This window comes from Poecilia latipinna, unplaced genomic scaffold, assembly GCF_001443285.1.
Source record: "Poecilia latipinna isolate Pla-1442-1.1 unplaced genomic scaffold, P_latipinna-1.0 Scaffold2410, whole genome shotgun sequence".
NCBI classification, from domain to species: Eukaryota; Metazoa; Chordata; class Actinopteri; order Cyprinodontiformes; family Poeciliidae; genus Poecilia; species Poecilia latipinna.
Window position 1 is genome coordinate 1 of NW_015115026.1, and position 19,843 is coordinate 19,843.

Here is a 19,843-nt window from a genome sequence, read left to right on the forward strand (position 1 = left end):
CAGATCAAGTTTACTCTGTGCATTCAACTCAGCTTCCAGGGACTATTCTCAGTTCCTTTCAACCAAATTACTAATACATTTACTTCAGGGTCTAATTTCCAAATAGAATTTTCTTTTAGAAGCTTATCATTTAGCAATAAAAAGATAATGACCTTTATTAAAAATATGTCTTCTTTTGCTTGTTTGATGTGCTTAGTGCTCGTCCAAATAAGCCAGTTCACTGTAGGTAGTATCACACAAGTCATGATGACTAACCGAAAGTCATTCTCTTTTTGTCCCAACTCTGCCAATGTTTCAAATGATGCACAGAGGTTGCTTCTTCTTCTTCTTCTTTTTTTTTTTTTTTACAGTAAACTGGAAGCACTGCTCTCTAGTGATGAGTCACCTTTTGGCAGGAACAGCAATTACATGGAAGAATCAGACACTACTGGGAAAACAGAATCACTTCTTTCAAGGAACAGGACAAAAGACATGCTGGCCCACATAGTGGCCACTCAGATTCATGCATATCAAACCCTTAAAACCTTGTTTAATTAAGTCATTCCTCGGTCAGACACGGACCAGCACAGCTCAACACAGCAGAGTCGGGTTATGGGTTTGACCCAGCTCGAAGAAAAACAACAAAAACATTCTCAAAGAAAATTGCAAAGAAATATAAAGACAATAAAAATAGTCGGTTTATATTGACGTTACATCAATATTTTGGTCAAAGTAAATGTTTGACATACTAGCACTGTGTTGTGCTTACAGTAGGTACAATGCTAATGCTAATGAACAAACACATTCTCTATTGTCATCTAAAGTCATTCACACAACTGACTCACATTAACGTTACGCAGCTTTCTGTGGAAAAGATCCACTAAAGTTTCACCAGCTTGTTGGTGGTCATCGTTCAGGATGACCACCTGAGAAGTCGAATGAAACTCCTTTTAATTTCTCCTCTAGCCCAGCAAACTGAGTCACAGCTTTTGACCCAATGTTTCATTAATACACCTTATGTTCCAGCCTCATTTGGATTAAAGAAATTATATAAATGTTAAGCGTATGAGCTAAGGGAATAAGTTTCCAAAACTTGACCACCTTATTTCCGTTAGTTATAAACACAACAAGTTGCAGCTGTTTCATGCATCTGTTTAATTCCACACAAAACTGCAAACTCCAACTTACTACTGTGGTCGAATTATTTTTATGTGTGTAAATAATAGTGCAAAGTTCTTGTAAATTACAATATATGGGTCAAGTAAAAAAATGCCTTGGAAGACATGTGGAACCTTGAGTCAAGTTCTCTTTGTCAGTCTGGAAGAAAAAATAAAACTACATTTGATGGCACAACTCAAAGCAGACAAATGTTGCAGTATTAAAAAGAACTAATGGAGCAGGCTTAAAAAACCAGGGCTGTCAAGTCTCACACATTTCACACTTTTTACACTCTGTCACTTCTCACATCCATTTTCTCCCACGGTGAAGAACAAATTCACGACCAAAAACATTTTGTGGGATTTAAAAGAAGAGACTGACACTACTTTCTACCCAACAACTGCGAGCCATCCGGCAATGGCAACACATCAACTAAATAGCTCAAAAACAAAGAACAGAAGTCAAAACATTAATAGTCCCACTTAATGCTGCTGAAATGCTACACAACTAGAATATGAAGACATGCACGCTGATAATGGCTGTGTTTTAGATACGGCAGATTTAAGTGTGAAACTGCAAGAAGCATCCAGAAAGCTATTACATTTAATGAAGCTTTGCTAACAGATGAAACTAGCATATGTTAGAGATCTGTCTGTTCCGTCTATGCTTTAAGAAAACTTAGCCGCTTGCAGAAAAAAGTACAATAATATGACCTTTATCTTCCAAGAAATAAACTTTTTCTTTCACTGTGAACAAAAAAAAAAAAAAAAAATGGGAAAAATTTTTTCAGTTTCATTTTCCTCTCAACAATCTTGCTTCATGTTTGTCCTGCTTCTCCCTTTTCTCTAGGTTGGTACAGAGGCTTTTCCACCAAGAAGCCATCCATCAAGGTAGTTAAACTGCAATCTGTTTTAAATTTCAATTTCAACTAGATTTTGCAAATAATAATGAAATGTTTAATCACTTCTAATTATAAAAGCTCGGTTTCTCTGCTTAGGCTGCTGCTCCTATGACACGATCCCAGATTAAGTGGAAGATAATGATTGGATTGATGGAAATATTGCTCAGTTACACTTATTGTGTTTAGATTGTCAGCAGCAGCAATAGTCGTTGGACCAATGATTTTGTGGAAAGCATCTATTTCTTAAAGTAGGGTTTTGTTTTTCTTGTCTGCTACATAAAATTTGAGCTCAAGTGTCGAATTTTCTAAAAAAATGCAGACATTATAGTTCTGCAATAAAAGATCATTTATTTAGAAATAGTTTTTTCTGCACTTTCAAGGGGGTTGCAAGTAAATGTCGGAGACTTTGTATCATAAAAATATTAATAATCCTCACTTTACTTAGTAGAATGTATTTTCCTTCTGTGACACTGTGATGTAGGGACTTGAAGCACAGAAATAAATCTGTCTTTGCCACAGAGACCTTGTGACCAGATAAATTACACTGTAAAAAAATGTCTCTTCATTTCCCGCAGCTGTGGTTGCCAGAATTTTACTGTACGAATATGGTAAAATTTTGTCATATTTATGCGGTAAAATTCTAGCAACCACAACTGTATTTTACTGAAAATTGGAGAGAATTTTTTTTTTTTTACAGTGAAAAGAACGTAGCTTTCATTTGACAAAAATAGAAGTTTCCTAAACCACACTTCAAAAGTTGCATTTACAAAACCATAATTTTAATCACCAGCCTTTGATGTTATATTTCAATGCAAATAGCAAATTTCTTTTTCATATTGGGGTAGATTAAGAGAAAAAAAAAAAAAGCTTACTTTAGGAAGAATAATATTCCCAGTACCATATTTTTCTGGTGCTAACATGAGCTGTCGTGGGGGGGAAATACTTACCTCTGAAACTTGAAATTGTACCACAGAATTGGTTTGATAGGGGAGGGAAAAAAAAGAACAAGAATGAGCATCTTTTCCTTAGTGACTGTTGCAATCCAGATGTAACAATACCTCTTGCATTGTCATGTCTTTGATCAAGCAAAAATAATGTTTGAAGACAAAGGAGCCCACATTCAATTCTTGTAGTTCTCTCATTGTGTATATAATAGTTTGACAGAGGCAGAGCAGTTTGGTACTTTAATGTTCAATATGAAGATATTGATAAAGAGTTTAATGTGAAACCCAAATAGCAGAGTTTTTTTTTTTTAATCCATCGAAGGGCTGTATACATTTTTTTCTGTCTGTACATACTTGGTTTGAGTCTAAAGTATTAGAGGCTGAGCTGTTCTATTATGTGCTGGACTGTTTTAAAGACAGCATAAAAACTGTCAGGTCCTGGTAAATGTAGGTGTTAGCAGCCACATGCTGTCCTTCTTTACTCCCATCAGCTATTTACAGTTCTCACCAACACCCCTCCATTTTGTTATGTAGTCTGCCCACATCCATTCGCCTGTGCAGTTTCACTGTGCTGAGAGAATTTTTCCTCCTTTTTCTTTTTGTTCTCGCTTTGGCCAATTCTTCACATCTGGCAGATTAGAATACAAAAAAATAAAGGCATGAACTTCAGCGTCTGCAGCTGGGAACACTCAATCTCTGAGGCCTTTCCCCTGCTAAGCTGAACCACAATAGGAATCCTGCAGGCCGCTGTGCCTCCTGTTTCTGCGATTTGTAAAAGCAGTTTGAGCTTTTCATGTTGTTTCCTTTTGTGCAGAAAATGTAAACAGGCAAGAGAAAATGTCAAAATATGAAAAAAAGAAAAGAAAGAGCTGGAAATCTGAACTCTTCGTGTATGTTTTGGGTCATTAGCTAAAATGAAAAAAAAAAAAAAAATCCATTATTATTTCTTTTTACCAGTGCAGCACAAAGCACATTAAGCTGCGACTCTAACATAATAAATGACTATTTTGGTTTTATAAAGCAGGGGCATTAATGTAGGCCTGTCACTTTATAACAGCTCTGCTCTTTTATCCATTCACAGGGTATTTTTCCTGTCAGCTATGTCCACTTAAAGAAATCTACAGTGACAAATAGAGGGTAAGTCGCTTCATTCATATAAATCTTTAGAAGAGGGCATGCAAACGACAATCCTCTTGGTTTTTGTTTTGTTTTCCCTTTCTGGTCAAAACTGCTTGTTAAAAGTTATCGAGCTTTTTCCTGCTAACCAAAAAAAAGAAAGGTCAGACTTCCAGGTTTTCAGATTCTCAATGTATCATGTGACTAAATCTACACAATAAAATATGTCTCAAAATATTAATCTGAAAAGCACAAAAGTGCAGTTTTGGACAGAGGATGAAAATTGAACTCCAACATCAAGAAGAACCGGACCAGCTTCTGATAGTGAGTGTGGATGGATCATGTTTCCGGTTTGTTTTGCTTCTAAAGACACATGGGGCATTTTATGGGTTCCACCAATCAGAGTTAAGCAAAAAGTAAATATAATGTGTTGTATGTCAAACTGAGATTAGTAATCCACTTTGTTATCTATTCTTGAGTATCATTATGAGGAAAGTCACTGGTTTGCAGATAATTTTAGTCATTTAACACTTCAGAGACCAAATGCAGTTCATTTTATTTGAATAGCACCATTGTCAATTGGAATCAATTGTCACACATACAATCGATTCCAGTTGAACAGAACAGCAGCTTGCAGTTCCACCAGTGTCAGCTCATTGATGTTGACATCACTATGGGCATAAATTATTTGGCCACAGTTGCACTGATCAGAGTACGAACAGGAACAAAAATTAGCAGGCCTTTTCACTCTTTGACTTAATTTGACATCACTCAACAATCTGAGGCTGGCTGTTCTCTGGGACATTTGATTTTGTAGAAGTTTCACGTCACCTTGAAGGAGTATCCACACGCTTTGTTCAAGGGGTAAGAACACTTTACAAGGCACTGTAACTTTGTCCTCTAATTGTGCTGCAAGAAAGGAAGACTTCTCACTCAAACAAGTAAAAGTGCAGACTTTCAGATACACATTATTATACTTCCTCGCTGCGGGAGCAGTTCTTTGGGAAATCTGCTCTTTGGGAAATTTGCTTCACTGTTTAATGAAGTTAATGAGGTGACACACCTACTGCATCTGCGTAGTTTTCCCAAAGCATCCCTGCCAAAGACAATCAGCCACCCACACTGTGTTACAGATGGAGATGCTCGCCTGGTACTATAAACTTTATGCAGTGCTACATTTAATTCTCTGCAGCACACTCAAGAGCTTTGCGAGCAAAGTGCAAAGCACCACAAGAGATCTGACCTTTACTGATGTGTTTCCTGTTACCAAATTACTCATACTTTCTAGAAAATAAATGAATCAAACATTTGGAGAGGCCTCCTTTTTGTCACATAAACGTATCAGAAAAGTGAAAGATGCAAGCTATGGACGAACAATGCTAAATGTTTGCTGTGGTCAGTATAACATTCTGAGCGACCACATAATGAATGTGGAAACACGGAAGGAATATCTGTTTTTTTTTTTTTTAATTTAGCGCATTGTTAAATATTCTGTCTATAACCAGACTAATTCATATTTCTGTCTAGAGATATAATAATGTTTTGCAGCATTTGTGTTGGAATACTGGGTTTCATTGGTTGATAGGTTACACAGAAAAGCCTGTTTTAGTTTTCTTGAGACCAGAGTTAACATTTCAGGCAATGGTGAATTCCACAATTTCATGATCACTGTGTGTGCATATGTTAGAAATTATACCATAAATTTGGAGGTTGAGACGTAAATCACGTAAATCGGCAATTTATGCAGGGTCAAGTTTAGATTTTTTTCTCTTTTAACAATAAACACCTTCATTTAGGAACTGCATTTTGTGTACTTATGTTGTCTTTTAGGTACATTTGAAATGGTGTGAAAATGTGATGTCACCTTTTGACATCACTCCATGTTTTAGCTTAATGACTGGACTGTAGCTCTGGCTGTATGTTTAGCATAATTGTCCTTAAGGAAGGTAAACATTTTAATATGGCAGATTAATATGGCAGTTGGTCAAACCCTACGAGGCATTAGCAGTGCTTCGGTAGATAGCTTATACAACAATGTAACCACTGGAGAGTAATCAGTGTTGATTAAAAAAAAAATGTTTAAGCAAGATTGTGCCCATTTATTACAATAACACATCTTTAAGTCAAATTGTCTCAGAAGTACCTGAATGTAGCACAGATAGCTGTGAGGAAAATCTCTTTTCCTCTAAGTTGCATTTTATGTCATGTTTGGACGCTGCAGGTAGAAAATCTGTCATCAGCTCATTTCTTTCCTGTACCAGAGATGTTTGTTGATGTTGTTTGAGGTTCGCAATTCAGTTAAGTGTAGAGCGAGCTATATACCTTAGAGCTGAGAATCCGCCCTGTATTGTTATCACTTCATAAGGTTGTACTTTAGAGTGTTTCCCACATAAACAAACGTACTGAAGTTTGTACTGTGGCAACAGTGGAGAAGCTTATGGACTATAACTTGGAGGTTACTGTATCTCGACACACACGCACACACACACCAAAGGGCAATTCACAGTCTAAAACATTCATGGTTTTAGACTGTGGGAGGCAGCCGAAATCCTTGGAGAAAATCTACTTGGGGAGAACATGCAAACTCCATGCAGAAAGATCCCAGGGTCTCGGTCCCCGGGGATTTGAACCCAGGACATTCTTGCTGCAAAGCAACATTTCTACCAGCTGCTCCACTGTGCAGCCCTATTTCTTCACCAATTATTACCATTTATGTCTATGTTATTGGAACACTTGGAGTCATAACACGCAACATGTGAAAAGCAATGTGTAATTTAAACATTTTTTTTTCTTCTTCTCCATTTTCACCCCAGGCTGTGTGAGACAGTGGTGCCTCTGGAGGATCCCATCATCACAGAGACCACCTCAACGCTGCAGGAATGGGGCATTCTGTGGAAGCAGCTCTATGTGGTCAGTAGCTATGTGTTACAGCACATTTTGCAAAAGAAAGCACATAAAACAATAACAGCGAGTACGGTTTTAACTCTACTCAGATATCCAAGGGAGCTAAAACATCAAGGGCAAGGAAACTGCATAAATTGTTGTGTAATTTGCATTTCTAGGCAGGATAGGGGGTTCTGATGGAGGCGTTTTGCTTTACCTAAACTGCAGAACTAGGTATTTACATAAAATATTACAGTGGAAGTCCCTTAAGTTTCTGTCTCACAGCATATTGATCTGACCAATGGGCTGAACTTTCTTTACAATAAATATTTGAAAACTATGTATCTATATTTACAACATGGGACTAGAGCTCGTGTTTGGGCAGATAAAGGCCGCCGTGTCCTATTTCATGGTGCGTCTTTCCGGCATTGATTGATCCTGGGCTGCTTCATGCAGCTACTGCATCCTCTTAAGATCCACTGACTCTAGTCAGGCTTTACTTGTTTGGGGGAAAAAGTGATTACTGGGAAACCAAAGCATCTTTAATCCCACTAAGTGTCGAGGGGGCAGGCAGACGTGGTTGGTGGGGTTTAGAGATTGGAGCTGAGTGGCTACGTTGCAGAGCTGGCTCTGAGTTTTTACATAACCTTTCACTGAGGACTGCTCATGCTCTGAGCAGCTAAGCAGCCGGAGGCATTGGTGTGATGATGTAACTTCCACTGAAGCTTGACTAATGTGAAGCCTTGATTTAACTGTGCTCGTTTTGTGCCCACCCCCTGAGTGGAATGGGCCGTGTTGCTATCCATAATAATAGGATGTTGCACTGGGTAGATGTTTGTAGGTTTCACCTCACTGTTGCCTATTAGGTTTGATGGTGTTACTTCAGGGAGCAATGACCTAAGCATAACTGTGTATTTCTTACAATGTGCGTAATTAGCCCTACAGAAGCGAGGCCCCAAAGGACTCATCAACCCTGACAATTTTCTTTGTTTTCACCAGCCAGCAGCCTATGAGAACATGCAGTGTTTATCCTCATTAAACTTACATGGCCATTGTGGAGCACTTAATCTTTGCATTTATGTAAACAAACCTGGGTGCTAATGTGGCTTGACGTACCATTAGGGAAAACAGAACATAGAGAAATTAAAAGTGTTGTCCTTGGTTTATGAGAAATGATGATGAAATTATGTTGAGGTCAGAGCAGACATGTAAGGGAAGTTTGTTCTGCTTAATTAGTTCATTAACAAAACCTGTGGGCTCAAAACACAGTTATACGACTTATAGGACTTACATATGCTGGCAGAGGAGTGGATCAGAGCATCTTAAACGAGGCTTTATTGTCTTGATTGTGGACACAGACCTACTTAGATGCAGACATGTTGCCAGTATCAGCTTCTTTCATACATGCAAACCAGGACTCTTCCCATCTACTTAGAAGCTATCACCTATAAGCTAAACAACAGAGACCTAACTATGGATATACAGTGTCTTTAAATATGGCACCCTATGGAACAAAAAAACTTTAAATACTTGACAGAAGTTTGATTTTGTGTTTGTTGAGTACTTTTGGTGTCGGTTTGCACATGTGAATTAATATTCAGCAGCATTAAATGTTTGCTGCTGCAAAATATCTGTCTCATCTGAACAAAACATATGATTACAGTATAAATCCCACTTTCAGCAAACTCAACAGGCTGCAGTTTGTGATATTTTGACAAAAGGTAATTTATTTCTAGCATGCCTTCCCAATTGCTGAAAAACTATCTGATGTGACTCAAACAATTTAGCAAATGACTGTGGGCTACGTTCTTCCAAAGCGACGTGAAAAGGATGCCATTTGCGCAGGTTATCTTGGTCTAACGCATTGTTTGACGGTCTAGAGCACATATTTCAAAATCAAGGTTCGGGGTCCACATCCAGCCCGCCATAAGTTTTTCTGTGGCCTTTAGTCTCAAGAGAGCCACATAAATAGAAATTTCAAGATTATAGTTTAGTGCTTAAATACTATCCAAATTACATCAATATTAAAAGATGTTCAATTTTAAAATGTACTCATCAGATGCAGAGTAGTCTATTAATATTTTAACAATTTGCTTTTAACAATACATTCTGTCCTTTGAGGACATTCGTGATCTTGACATGGCCCAAAAACAAAATTAATTTGGCACTTCTGGTCGAAACCATTTAAGAGTGGCCAAAAAGTAAAAACTTCTTTGGGTAAATTTATATTATATAGTGATCCTGCTGCTGTTACATAATTATAGTTTCCTGCTACCATTCTTTAGCTTAGTTAACCTGTTTATGTCTTAACCGAGCCGTCTTCGGCTTCTTTAATAGAAACACAAGGTGGATCTGTTTCATAAACTGCGCCATGTGATGAACGAGCTCATCGACCTGCGTCGGCAGCTCATCCAGGGCCACCTCGCTCAGGACCAGACTCGTGAGATCAAGAGGCACATCACCGTACGGCTGGACTGGGGAAACGAGTGAGTAATAATTTGACAACTGTGTTTAATCAAGTGAGTGTGGCAAATTGACGGCATCCTCGACTGTAAACATTTGTTCCTAATTGATGGCTCCAGAAGAATCAGTTTTTATATTTTGGCAGCAGGGTGATGTACAGCGCAGGATGTGGGCGTGCGGCGGCACCTCACTGATGGAATTTCATGGTCATTTAGAAGATCAGTGACTCTGAAGCTGCTTATAGTCAATGCAAATCCGCCTGCAGGAACTTTACAGTCATCTTCTTCAAACTCCAGCTGAGCTTTCTCAGGGATCTGTAAGAGAGAAAAAAAAAAAAGATATGAGGGATTCAGCTCAGGAGCATTAGTTTGAATAAGATTGTACATTAATACACTCTTTTGTCCAACTGAAGTGCCTGAAAGAGCAGAAAAAGTCACAGAGTCTGTGATGTGTCATACTTTGCTTGTAGCATCGCTAAAGTATGCAATGAGCAGGGATCAGAGACTAGTTCTGATCTGATTTTATGGTTAAAAAAGGGTAATGTCTACATAGATATTATTTAAGCCTTTGAAGCTACAGGATCTTGCCTACTTTAGGAAATTCATTATGCTGTATAAACGTAGACTGTATATGAATGTTAATGCACCATTAAATTTACATACTGTTCCAGGTTTATTTCCATGAAGTCTTAAGTTGTTCACTTCACCAGACACTACAGCACACTTCTTGGATGTTAGTCTAGCTTTTACTGTAAAAGAGGGACTAACACACAATTAGCCTGGTGGTCACAATGTCATGCCCGATCAGTGAACATGTCTAACACCTGTAATGTGCTTTCTCTCTCTCTCTCTCTCTGTCTCTCTCTTTGTTTTATTCCCATTGATTATTTTCTATCAGGCACCTCGGCCTCGACCTCGTTCCCAGAAAAGAGTTTGAAATGGTGGATCCGGATCAGATCAGCGTGTCGGAGTTATACAAACTGGTAAAAAAAAATTACTGCTCATCTTTCACATGTTTCAAATACATGTCCGCTTCTTGGACTGTGAAATGGTGATAAAGTGTCCCTGCAGCTTGCATTAAGTGTATTTATAGCAATGACTAAGTGACTAGCACACTATGAGCTCTTGTACCTACAGTGTACCTTTGTGCTATTGCACCACTGGGATTTTCAGACAGGAAAGTGTTGTTGGATGTCTAGGGATGTGTGAATGTACTGATTATCAAACCATCCATAAGAAGATGACTCAAAAACAAAACAAAACAAAAAAAAAACAGTGAGTGAGAAAGCACGATTTTGCCTTCGGAGCCATCTCATGTTCTGTCAGCTTGTGCCTTTATTGCATGCATGTGATTCTCGCAAGTTTGATGGTTTGCTGTGAATGCAAACATAATGCAAAGTGACAGCCCCAAGTGGAGCTATAGGAAAGCCCACACATAAACATTTTTAAACATAAATTACATATTTTCCAAGCCAAAAGCCACTTGAGAGACATGCTTCTATAAATAAATGGCTCCAATGTAGTTTGGTTGTAGTGATGTGGGACTTCCAAACCTATACACAAACAGGGAGAGAGAGAGAGAAGACTTACTGAAGCAGATCCAATTTTAGAAACATTACAGCACAGATGTTATGAAATCTAATGTAATTCTGCTAGAGACTGTTATCTAGGAGGGAGATCCTTTCTGGTCAGTAGCTGCAGCTCCATATGCTGGTGAAAACATTGTCCAACTGCCCTGCAGCCTCCCATTATCCCATTGCCATGTTTCTCAGCTTTACACGCAGAATGTTTGTGCACTAAATGCTCTGTGCAGAAACAACAGTGTAGCTGCTCGTTGCCAGAAAGCCTCCTGACTCTGGTGATGAAAGTGAGCTTGTCTTTGGCAGGGCACAAGGCCTTGGCACCTCTTCGGATATGGGTGTTCTCTCAGGCTGCCGAGCAGAGAGCGCTTCGCCTGTGAGTGTATGTGTGGGGGCGATGCCGGCTTTGTCCTATTCCCCTGCCCACATGCTCACGTTTCGCCTCGTGTGGGCTTCTCTTTGCTCTGCAGGAACACTAGTGTAGCCGTTGTGCAGCATACGTAGGTGAAATCTTGTCAGATTTGAAGAATCGAGAGAGGCATCATCAGGCCCTTATAGTGCTTCTGAGGCTGCTGTAATGTAAATAAGTTCAGGGCTGTGTGGGATGTGTAAAAACTGAATAGAGGGATCTAACACTTCTTTCCTTTGAAATGTACTTTTTTTTAGCATGTATCCAGCAGACACTGTGGTCAGCAAAGCACAAACCAGGTACAGTTGTTTTTAACGCTCTTTATTTATCAAATTGTCACACTTTTTATCCTCTTCATCTCTTCTCAACTCCCATTTTAAATCTGTTTTCCGAAAGAATATGTAACAAAAGAATATCCATATCACTTCTAGACTTCAGTTTTGGTTTTCCTGCAGCATGTTACTGGTGGCCTCTGAGTTACTCAGACCAAAGGGTGAGGGGCATTGATTCCCACTGGGATCACATATGCCCCAGTTCATGCCCCCAACTGAGAATACTTTGTCCACTAAATTTTTCTGGTGTGTGAGCATTCTGTGGCAATATGCAGCTTTGTGATCTCAGTTTTCTGTTTTTGCTACATGTTTTGTGTATGCAAGTCAAACGTGGTGCAATATTTTAAGCTGTTAGGTGTTTTTTCTTAAATCTACCTTATACTGTGAAACGAAAGTAAAATTAAGAAAGCTTTATCGTTTATGATTGTTGTCGTTTGTAAAAATCAAAGTAATACAGAAAACAAAACTGGAGATGCACCAGTCAGCCTTGTCCATCAATTTTCAACTTTAATAGGTTTAAATTTTCTTTTAAAGTTATGTATACATGGAAAAAGATGTTTAATTTTAATTATTAAATGTAACAAACACTGATGATAAAAAGTAAAATTAGATGCTCCAGGTTCTTTAGTTCATTAGCATTTTGCAAAATGCTAATTAAAATGCCCCAAAGAATAAGCCGTTTCTTGATAAATATATATATATATATAGTTCTTTCTTTATAACCAGACAGCATCCCTAAAGTTAAAGTTGCACCAATAAGTGCTTACCGGAAATAATTTCCAATTTTCTTTTAGGTCTGACCAGTAAATTCTGATTTTTGTCCATTTGATTTTCTTTCTTGTGCTTGAATAGGAAGCATCACCTTCTTACATATTTTACACTGCAGCAAATACAATTTGAACCCCAGCAAAGTCAAGGTACCACAGCTTTTTTGGGGATTTTTTAAAAACCCTGTGGTGCAAGTATCACAGCTATGTTACATGACATACATCACACATAATGTGCCAGTACAGAATCGATGCAAGAACTCACCCCAGGATGTCAAAAGCTCAGAGCAGCTCAATTTGATGAACTCTGACCTATTTTCTGATTTGCACTTGGAGGCAATCATGTGTGTAGGACTTTAAATCTTCATGTCTATATCTTTCCAGTCTGGAAAATGGAAAGATTATGATGTCATTACATACAGTATGTAATTTCATACTGTATGTATGAATCTCAATGCGTAAAAACTTAACAAAAACAGTTAGCTTAACAAAAGCAATGCATTCTTCAAAAACAGAGCAGGGCTTATTATTGCACAAAATGTTCATATTTCCATATTCTGTTGTTTTGTGTTCTTTAAGAAGTACAAACTAACTTGTAAAATGAAAAAAAGAAACTGCCTGGTTATCACCACTTATTCATCAAAGCATGTTTTTCTAACCTTCAAATGGTTTTTACTGATCTCAAATCAAAGCGAACCAAAGAACAAGGAGTTTGATGATGCATGTACAAACCATATGAGGTTGAATTTTTACGTTCTTATGCATTTATTTAGCAGTAAAAAGAGACTGATTGTTCCATCAGGAATAGCTGCTCAAGGGAAAACTTTCTGACTGATTGGTGCATTGCTGCTCAAAGAAGTCCTTAATCAGAGCGTATCATGTTTCCATGAGTAGCTGCTTAATTAAATGGCTAATTTGGGCAAAACTCACTGTACAGTATGGCAGAAAAGAAAATACACATGTATTTATTTATTTCATCATATAAAAAGGACAAATGTTTGACTGTCTTTGGCATAAACTTGACTTGTTAGCGGTCACTTTCCTCTTAATTACCAGGGTGACAGCATGAGGCAGCGTCATGGCGATGGTTGTCGCATCCCTGTGTCACACCACCTCTTCATCAATCTGAAGAGCTTCACCTACAACAGCATCAGTGAAGACGCAGACGTCTTCTTCTCTCTATATGACTCTCGTGAAGCCAAACAAATCAGGTACACATACCAATGCCAATGCTAATAGAGCAGCCTCCATTGGCCCCACAGTACATACTGTATGTGTGCATAAGCTGACAGACACAGTTAGACACACATGCTGTCTCAGTCCAGCAGATTGACTTAGGCACTTTGTGGCTGACAGACTCTCTGAAACTGTGAATTGGCTTCTCTTGCAGTGAGAAGTTCATGGTGAAACTGAATAAAAATGGAGGACCAAAGAATCCAGAGAAAGTTGATCGCCTTTGTGCACTCTTTACGGTGAGAAACTTTCTATTTTGACATTTGATGCCTTGTGAAAATGTTCCCAGACCTTGAAAATGATTGTATTTTGTCATGATATATTTACACGCCATATATATATATATTTTTTTTACATTCAAAAGGTGGCTGAGGAGATAAGTGAACCTGTGTATTTAGGGCCTCCAGACCAGTAGAGGGCCTCAGAGCTCTCAATTTTTTAGACAATATGTATCTCAGAACTTTGAGCTAAAGTTAGCAAGAATGAGCAAATTTTGACTTTAAATTAACGTTAACTTGTACAGCATGTTGAAAACATCGTTCACTGGGTATGACTACAACATTAAATGAGTAAATGGGAAATAACCCAATCCTTACAATACATTTTCAACTTTTACCGTCGAAACACATCGCTAAACAGGCTATATAGGGAATTCATTGTTGGCCTACTTGTTAAATCTATAGATAATATTTGCAGGTGGGTCCTCCAAATCAAATTATGTTGAGGATTCTGCCCTGTCAACATTTGGCCGGCTTCTGCATTAGTCTCATAAAATGTATTGAAGTTTGATTTTGTAATGTGATAAAATGTGAGGAATATTTTACCATTTCTTATTCTAATAATCCAATATATTATATTATTTTTTCTTCCATAGGACCTAAGCAGTAAAGACTTGAAGAGAGACCTGTACATTGTTGCACATGTAATAAGAACTGGTAAATACAAAGAACAAACTCACTTTCTGGAGGATTAAGATCTTGTTGTATTCCTCTCAGGCACTGTCTCCTTGTTTTGTTTCCAGGTCGTATGCTGCTGAATGACTCAAAGAAAGGCCCCCCACACGTCCAGTATAGACGACCTTATGGATGTGCCGTGCTTGCCATGAGCGATGTTTTCCACACCATTACAGACCTCAAAGAGGAGAAGGACTTTGTACTCAAAGTTTACACGTGAGTATGCAGCTGAAGTTACTTGTCTGCTTTTTTTTTTTTTTTTTGATATCCCTGATGAAAATGTTGTTCCTCTCAAGTTTGCTTGGCTCACTTTGCAGTTTGGCTGTGTGTCCTTTCGGAAATAAAAGTTATAAACTCTCTGCAGTAATTAATGCATAAGTGTGGATTTTGTTTTGTACGTGTGTGAAAGCCTGTTTCTTCAGTGTTGGTGCTGGTGTGTTTTGACCGGAATGATAATGAAGTGTCCTTTGGAAAATCAATAGCTCCTCGCCCTGGGTTGGATATAGGGCACCTGGCATGTTGTGAATCTGGCTTCTGCTGTTAGGCTTCGCCACAGATAGCTGTTCCTTTCCACCGGCCAAGAAAGTGGAGGAGGGAGATGGAGAGGAAGAGGCAAAGAGATGGAGCGGGATGACAGAAAGATAATTGAGCAAAGTTAGAGGACAAAGCAACATAACACCAAGCTCAGCATATTTTCTCATCAGTCAACAGCTTAAATGTCACCTTGTTGCCTCCTCTGTGGGTCAGAGGTCATTCACGCACTTATTCCATTTAGTTGCATTAGGACAACACCACGGCACCGCGTGAAAGAAAGATTTCTTGAACAGAGAGCTTATGTCTTTATTGGATTTCTCTGGCAACGTGAAGAGCTCCTCCTTTTAAAAAAGTAAGCAGTGATTCAGTGCTGCTGCCTCCAAACTGTCGGCTCCTATAAGGCTCCAGTCTGTGCATTTCCTCGTGCCTTTCCCAGGGGCCTTTGGGCCCTCAGTAATGAAAAAGGCTGGTAGAGAGCTGGCTGTCAGGTTTGCTTAGTGAGCTGTGCATTTGGGCTAATGTGCTGCTTGATAGCAACTCCCCCTGCTGCTACCTTTTCTCCAGGAGGAAGTCTGCTCTGGGACGCATGCTGTTCATGTGGTCCCCATGCACACAGTCCTAAAACCTCCATCTGGATTTAGAAGCGGGTGAGCTGTAAACAGCCCTGTCCGACTCTCTTTCTCCCCAGCTGCAACAACGAAAATGAGTGGTACCAGGTCCACGAGAACATCATCCGCAAGTCCAACACCAAGTACTCAGCTCCCAGCACCAATTATGGTAAATGTGTTTTCTGATCACAAACCTTCTAGGTTATTGTTAGGAAACATTTCTTGACTCGTCAGTTATGTACTGTGCACATTTTTCCACCGATAGGTTTAGTCTGAGATTATCACACTGTAAAAATACAGAAGAGATTAATATTGATTTAAATGTATTTATAGAGAACAAACTGAATCTGTACATTTGGGAAACTGTAAACCTTTTATTTTATTACAACCACCCTGACAACTACTACTGCAGTAGTTACTTAGAAAAACAGCTGTCCAACTAGTTTGGATATTTGCTGACATAGCAGATAGTTGATTAACAACCAAGTATCAACATTTAAAAACATAAAATCATAGAGTTTATGCTGTAGATGGACACAGTTGAGCTTTTTGAAGCCAGTGAAAGAGTTTGTTGACCCTGTGCTTTTTCTAATTACCAGCAGGGGGTTATAATACTGGTAGCAAAAAGAAGTCAGAGCACATCTGCTGCATTGGCATACCTTTAAATCACAAACCAGCTTGATATTACAAATAGTTGTGCCTATGTTTATTCTTTACATTACCATTTGTAAATTTTCTTTATAGGTGTAATTAATTTTCCCATTTAGAGTGAAAGTGGTAATTAAAGATTTGGTTTCCTTCTCTTTGACAAGTCGTTGCCATGTGTGCGCCGTGAAGACTATCTGGGATCAGTTGCAAATATTCAATGATTTCAAATATTAATTAATATTTATATTTAAATTCTTTCTAAGAATATGGCAACAATTGATAATAACTTAACATTTTCCCCTCTCTTTGTTCGGGCTCTGATCGCATCTCTATGGCCATTTCTTCTCTATCCTGACAACATCCTGACTGTTGTCCTTTAAAAATCCCACCTCTTTCTTCTTTTCTGTTCTTGTTTTATCTTCCTCAATTTTTTTACTTTCTTATCTTTATTTGTCCTCTTTCCTCAACCCTCCCATTCACCCTCCCACATCCACATGTGGCCACTAAAACCCCCCGCTGCCACTTTCTGCAGGCCTCATCATTTCCCTGCAGCTGCTGCGAGGTGAGCTGGAGCAGATCAGACGGGAGAACCAGGCTGTGTTCAACAGGGCGTTGGCGCTCACACGCAAACTGGGTTTCCCAGATGTCATCTTGCCAGGTAAAGAGGCAAAGAGCAGCAGGGGGTAGGGGGTGCAGACAGGAGGGGGAGCCCAAAGGCCAGATGGCTCAGAGGAAAGGAAGGAGGGGAAGGTCACAGATGCTGGTAAACAGGAAGCACTTGAATGTCGAAGTGGATAGAGCAGGAGAGATGTAAGACAGAATTGGGGAAAACAGCAGGAAACAGAGATCTGCAGAGAGGAACGTATAATTGGAAACAGTAACTTGTGTTGTTTGGTTTAGATTTATGGAGATTTTTTTCCAACAATGCATGAGATTAAAAGCTATAGCTCAGCTGCTAAGCTTATTTACAGAGCTGTGAAAAAGTATTTGATCCCTAAACCCAAAGATTGGTTGGTGTAACGACTGCCTTCAGGTCTTTACAATAAATCTTTCATCAGGCCCAGACCACCATACAACCACCACTATGTTAGACTGTAGATATGATATTGTGGGCTCTTTTTCTTGCTGTCTCCCATACTGTATCATCTCTCTCACTCTATCAGCTTCCTTCAGTGATGTTCTTTTTCTGAAGTGCTGTGCCAGATGCAACATTTTTAAAATGTTACACTTTCCTTGTTTTGTCCGTCGACATAATGGTATTTCCAAAGTCTTAAAAGGTCATCACAATATTTTTTTGGTAAATATTAGACAGAGACAAAGTCAAGGTTTTAACCTCTCTTATGGAGACCATTTTTGTACAGTCTCCTCCTTGTTGTTGAGTCACGAACACTGACCTTAAATAACTGGAGCAGCTGCAGCCTCCAGTGCTTCAGATGTTCTCGGTTCTTTTCTGATATCCTGGATCAGTTGTCAATGCACTAATGTTGGTAGGTCAAACACTCCTGGGAAGGCTCTCCTCTTTTCTATGATTTCTCTTAGAATAATAGCCTTTTGTATCTTACAGCCTTCATAGCTTTGTGATCCTTTCCAGACTGATAGTTATTCATGACATTGTCATCTTTTCTTGACGTTCTTTAGACTGGGGCATGATGTGCTGTTGTTTTTAGATATTTTAGCCTACTTCATGTTGTCAGACAGGTTCTGTTTAGGTGAATAGTCATGCCTGAGTGTGGCTTGTGAAACTGGAGCTAGCTTAAATAAATGTGGTTTATCACAGTTAATTGATGAGGTAACATGGGTAAACTAACACTGATGTTTTCAACTACGTTGCAGATTTACTCAGGTTATGAAATTATTTCGGTCATCCAAAACATGTGTGACCAATAAATAGACAAAGAAAATCTGTAAAGAGGCACAAAGGGCACCAGTCCTCAAGCTCAAAGACAGTGAGGCTTGAGTTTATCTCGGAGTACAGCATTCGTTCACGATGTGGTTCTTTGTTTGTACTGACCATCTATAATTCGTTCCTCTCCTTTCCACTCCTGCTTCTCTCTGCTTCACTTGAAATGCCTCCCCAATATCTCTCCTTGTGAGTCATCTGTCCCAAAGGAAATGGCCTTGATATAAATAACAATAATCAGATTTTATAAATAACAGCAATATCTTTCACCAGTGTTGCCTCTGATGTTTGTCTCAATAAACACTGATCTTACAAAAAGGTGCTGAGGCAGTCATGAGGCCGCGCGTGCTTCAACTCAGCAGGGTCATCTTGAATTAAAAAGAACAGTGGCGCAGAATGTGATTCACGAAGATTATTTATTCATGTTGACCACGCGGAGTTCACGTGTGGAGCAGATGAAGGAGACATTTTCACGGTCTACTTTTTTGGGAGAGGTTCTACTTCCCTTATGTAGCTTTAATCCAGTTTACTTTTTAATTACATCTAATTACATTTAATTACAAAAAAAAAAAAAAAAAGAACATCAGTTGTAGCTCCCTCTGGAGCTATAAGAGGCTCAATATTATGGGATGAATGTGTAAAATTAGTGCAGTTGCCTTTAAACAAAGCATCTCCAAACTTTTAATTGCCTCAGGTGATACACGCAATGACCTGTATCTGACCCTGGAACGAGGGGAGTTTGAGAGGGGTGGCAAGAGTGTCCAGAAGAACATTGAAGTCACCCTGTATGTTCTCTACGCTGACGGGGACACGCTCAAAGTATGACACACACGTGCATCACTTCTCATGTCCCATATCATCAGTATGTGAGTAAGAGCGAGCCTGACCTTCTTCCCATGCTTCTTTTCCCTCTGCAGGACTGCATCAGTTTGGGCACCGGCGAGCCGAGCACCTCGGAGTATCGCTCGTTCGTTCTTTACCACAACAACAGCCCTCGCTGGAGCGAGATGGTCAAGCTGCCCATCCCTATCGACCGTTTCAGGGGGTCCCACCTTCGCTTTGAGTTCAGACACTGTTCAAGTGAGTCACAACTGTAGCTCTGTCACAATCAAACCCTCTGGGGAAAAGAAAAAGCAAAATCGGCGCTATCCAAACATGTGCATGAGGCATGATATCATGTTCTTCTTTTCAGCTAAAGACAAAGGAGAGAAAAAGTTGTTTGGTTTTGCCTTCACTCCTCTGATGAGAGAGGATGGGACCACACTCTCAGACGAGGTCCATGAGCTGTATGTGTACAAGGTACGGCGATGCCATAACACTCACATTGGATGTATATTTAGCTTGAATTAACTTGTATCGTCTTCACATCTTATACTTTTTTTTAAATCACGCTTTGCAATGGAAAATATTAACTTTAAAAAAAAAAAAATCGACTT

The 19,843-nt window shown here is 39.1% G+C and overlaps 1 protein-coding gene across 1 annotated transcript in view; it reads left to right on the forward strand.

Moving 5' to 3' along the window:
- Positions 1-1,927: 1,927 nt before the first annotated feature.
- Positions 1,928-19,843, forward strand: part of LOC106937683 (dedicator of cytokinesis protein 3-like) — a gene marked incomplete at its 5' end in the record, with an annotated part of 44,283 nt that continues 26,367 nt past the window's right edge. Inside the window, 15 exons of the mRNA XM_015019325.1 lie at positions 1,928-2,027; positions 4,064-4,119; positions 6,912-7,008; positions 9,319-9,467; positions 10,342-10,426; positions 11,690-11,731; positions 13,588-13,742; positions 13,922-14,003; positions 14,639-14,699; positions 14,786-14,933; positions 15,940-16,028; positions 17,040-17,165; positions 19,102-19,226; positions 19,325-19,487; positions 19,600-19,706. Coding sequence (XP_014874811.1) covers positions 1,928-2,027; positions 4,064-4,119; positions 6,912-7,008; positions 9,319-9,467; positions 10,342-10,426; positions 11,690-11,731; positions 13,588-13,742; positions 13,922-14,003; positions 14,639-14,699; positions 14,786-14,933; positions 15,940-16,028; positions 17,040-17,165; positions 19,102-19,226; positions 19,325-19,487; positions 19,600-19,706 — 1,585 coding nt within the window. The remainder of the gene's footprint in view (positions 2,028-4,063; positions 4,120-6,911; positions 7,009-9,318; positions 9,468-10,341; positions 10,427-11,689; positions 11,732-13,587; positions 13,743-13,921; positions 14,004-14,638; positions 14,700-14,785; positions 14,934-15,939; positions 16,029-17,039; positions 17,166-19,101; positions 19,227-19,324; positions 19,488-19,599; positions 19,707-19,843) is intronic.